We start from the raw sequence: 2,862 nt of genomic DNA on the forward strand, positions 1-2,862 counted from the left end.
ATGCCGTACACACAGTCAACGCTTTGTGGGGAAAGCTGTCTGGCTGGCCAAGCGGCAACAAAAATGAGACGCGCAGGTGTCTTCAGCAAAACCAGCTCGCAGTTGTGGGCTCTGCTCTGAGACACAGCGACAGGCGCCAAGCAGCCCCGGCCGCAGGACGCCAACTGCCCTTTCATTTGTAAAGCTTTTCCAAGTGCTAGTTGTAGAGATACTTCTGACTGGATGACCGCTTGCGTCCGACTTTGAAAATGGTGTTTGACCCAAAACGCGCCAGAAAGGCGTCATGCCGTGTGTGGCTAGCTCTAGCTGCACTGGGCACTGTCTTGGGGGTGCACAAGGGGGTGAGCGTGCATTTAAGCTCGCAGTTCGGTCACCTGCTCGCTTCAGCGGTGACCTCAAGAAGAAGCCACGTGACCGCGGGATCGGTTGCACCAGGGGAGGACGATCCCCACGTCGGGAGCTCCTTCACTGAGTCCTCTCCTTTAGAAGACACCCCGGCCAGTAGTGAGCGAACCCATCCCCGTTTGCTCTTTGAGAGGACTCGCAGGCAACTGGATCTAGGCACTGGAAATGCCAGAGACACGCATGTGGCGGTGGACGCCCCGCCTCGTGCACTAGCTTCTTATGGCCACAGTCTGCTTCAGCACTCGCGGGGGGCCGCAAGAACTGTTGGGCGCCATGTGTCTGGAGCGTCCGGGCGGCTCGCCCACTTCAGGGGATCGCGATTAGAGGAACCAGGTTCTTCGTCGGATGCGAGTTTTGCAGACCTGGGTCAACCAGAGGGAGCTGACCTCGCGCTGGTTCATGGCATAGAGCCAGGGGACTCCATTGTCAAGCACCTTTTGACACTGGTATCGAAGCAAATCCACCCAGTCGATCGCCAGGCGGGGGCATTCAGGACACTGGACAAAGGGCTCTCCGCTACGTTCTGGCCACAGGACGTGACCGTGGAAGTGGTCTCGGTGCGGACGGGAGCGCCACGGCGGCTCCGAAGGGGGCCCGTCTTCGGCAGGGGCGACTTCGGGATGGTGTTCACGGCTTCCGACGTGGACACCGGAGCAGAGTTCGCCGCAAAAGTTCCTATTGCTCTCCGCGAGCCTTTCAAGATGTCACAAGAGGATGTGATGGCAGAGGGTCGTTTAACTGATGCGTTCGCCACGGTCAAAGACCCAAGGGAAGCTCAAGCCGTTCTTCGATTCTTGGTCCCCACCGACATGGTGCAGTTTCCAAACAAGGAGACCTTCGCTGTCGCTATCCCTGGCTCGCGAACGTTGATCGGAAATGTTTTCTTCTTGATGCCGAAGGCCTATACAGACCTTCAAGATGTTATCAACGCAATGTGTGATCCTGCCGTACGGGACAGCGACATCGTGTACCATGCCCGCCTACAGCTATCCTATGATCTAATACGGCTGGTGGCCAATCTCCAACGCCAAGGAGTCGTGCATGGTGACTTCAGAGAGGCTAATCTTCTGGTGATGAAAGACGGGCGTCTGTTTCTGGCTGATTTTGGCTCAATGCGCAAGGAAGGGCAAAAAACCCATCGCGGAGACTCGCTAACCGCACACATCAAAGATGAGGTTATGGAACTCGGATCGGTGTTAACGAATCTATGGGGCATAGAGTTGGGCTACTTCCTAGCACTCGAGCACAGTCCAAACAAACCGATGGAAACATGCGGCCCGCCGCCTCCCCAGTACATGGTACGCCTGATAAAAGAATTTCACAGTAGTTGGCCCGCCAAGCCGCTGCTTCCAGTGGAAGCGCTGGAGACTCCTGGAGCGAAGCAACTCGTAGAAGAGATAAACAGCTTCCTGCCACTCTATAAAGAGGAGACGAGAACGTGACTCGGAGTCGACAGAGGACTACATCTCAGGTGATGCTCGGCGAGATCCGGGTCAATCCGGGTACACGCAGGACGACGTCCCATCGGTATCTCGTGGCGCAGTGCGACGTGGCAAAGCCGGAGCATCAACGTCTTTTGCAGGTCCCCTGTTGACATAGGCGATGCTGGTATAATTCATTTTCGAGAGTGCGACAGGAAAGATGTGAGTGGCGTCACATTTCTGATGCTCAGCAAAAGGGTTTCAGCAGTTCCGGCGTGCTGCAGCACACCCGGATGTAACTTTTCGATTCTTGCGCTCGCGCAAGAGTCACGCTCGAAATGTCTTTTACTCATCAGGGCACACAGTGTCCACAGCCGTCTCCCTGGCACTCGGCGACATGACTCGGAAACGTGCCTTTAGCATGCAGAATCGTAATGTATCTTCTGCTGGATCGCCGCGTGGTTATCCAAAACCACTCAAATCCAGTGCGTCGAATGTAAACGATCGTACGCCAATCGTTCTCATGAAACACGCGCGCAGTCGCAACCCGTTCCGAGAGGCGCTGCAACTTATCTCATCGACGACACAAACGGGTTCTCAAAGGGGGCGACGAGCTCGCACACCGTCCTGCGTATTCTCCGTATATCCAGTAGCGTCCCGGAACATGGTGGAGGCTGAGTCGAGGGAGCTTGAGCGACCATGCTGCTCTACGGTATGCAGAAACGCCTGACGTGATGGGTGAGCACATTGGATTTCAGAATTTGTCGTCGGCTGACGGTGTAGACGCGCAGGCTCAGCCGAGCGCACCTGCCACACTGAGATGTCTCGTGCCTTGCCGCGCCAAAGCAGGTTCTCTGTAGCTCATACTGGTTAGGCAGGAGCTCGGGAGCAGAGGAATACGCAAGCTTCTCTGTCTGTAGGACTCGCGTACGGGGCTGCACAGATGCATAGCCACAATTGAATGAGCAGCTATGTTAGTCCCACACATCATAAAATATCGAGCAACAGTGCCGTGTTCCTGCATTGTCGTCGCTCC

The 2,862-nt window shown here is 55.9% G+C and overlaps 1 protein-coding gene across 1 annotated transcript; it reads left to right on the forward strand.

Moving 5' to 3' along the window:
* Nucleotides 1-248: 248 nt before the first annotated feature.
* BESB_043100 (rhoptry kinase family protein (incomplete catalytic triad)) lies at nucleotides 249-1,703 on the forward strand (the record flags this gene model as incomplete). Its single annotated transcript, XM_029362761.1, has 1 exon — nucleotides 249-1,703. A coding segment is annotated over one exon (1,455 nt), but the record flags the coding sequence as incomplete, so codon positions are not given.
* Nucleotides 1,704-2,862: the final 1,159 nt, after the last annotated feature.

Source organism: Besnoitia besnoiti (genome assembly GCF_002563875.1).
Source record: "Besnoitia besnoiti strain Bb-Ger1 chromosome Unknown contig00029, whole genome shotgun sequence".
NCBI lineage: Eukaryota > Apicomplexa > Conoidasida > Eucoccidiorida > Sarcocystidae > Besnoitia > Besnoitia besnoiti.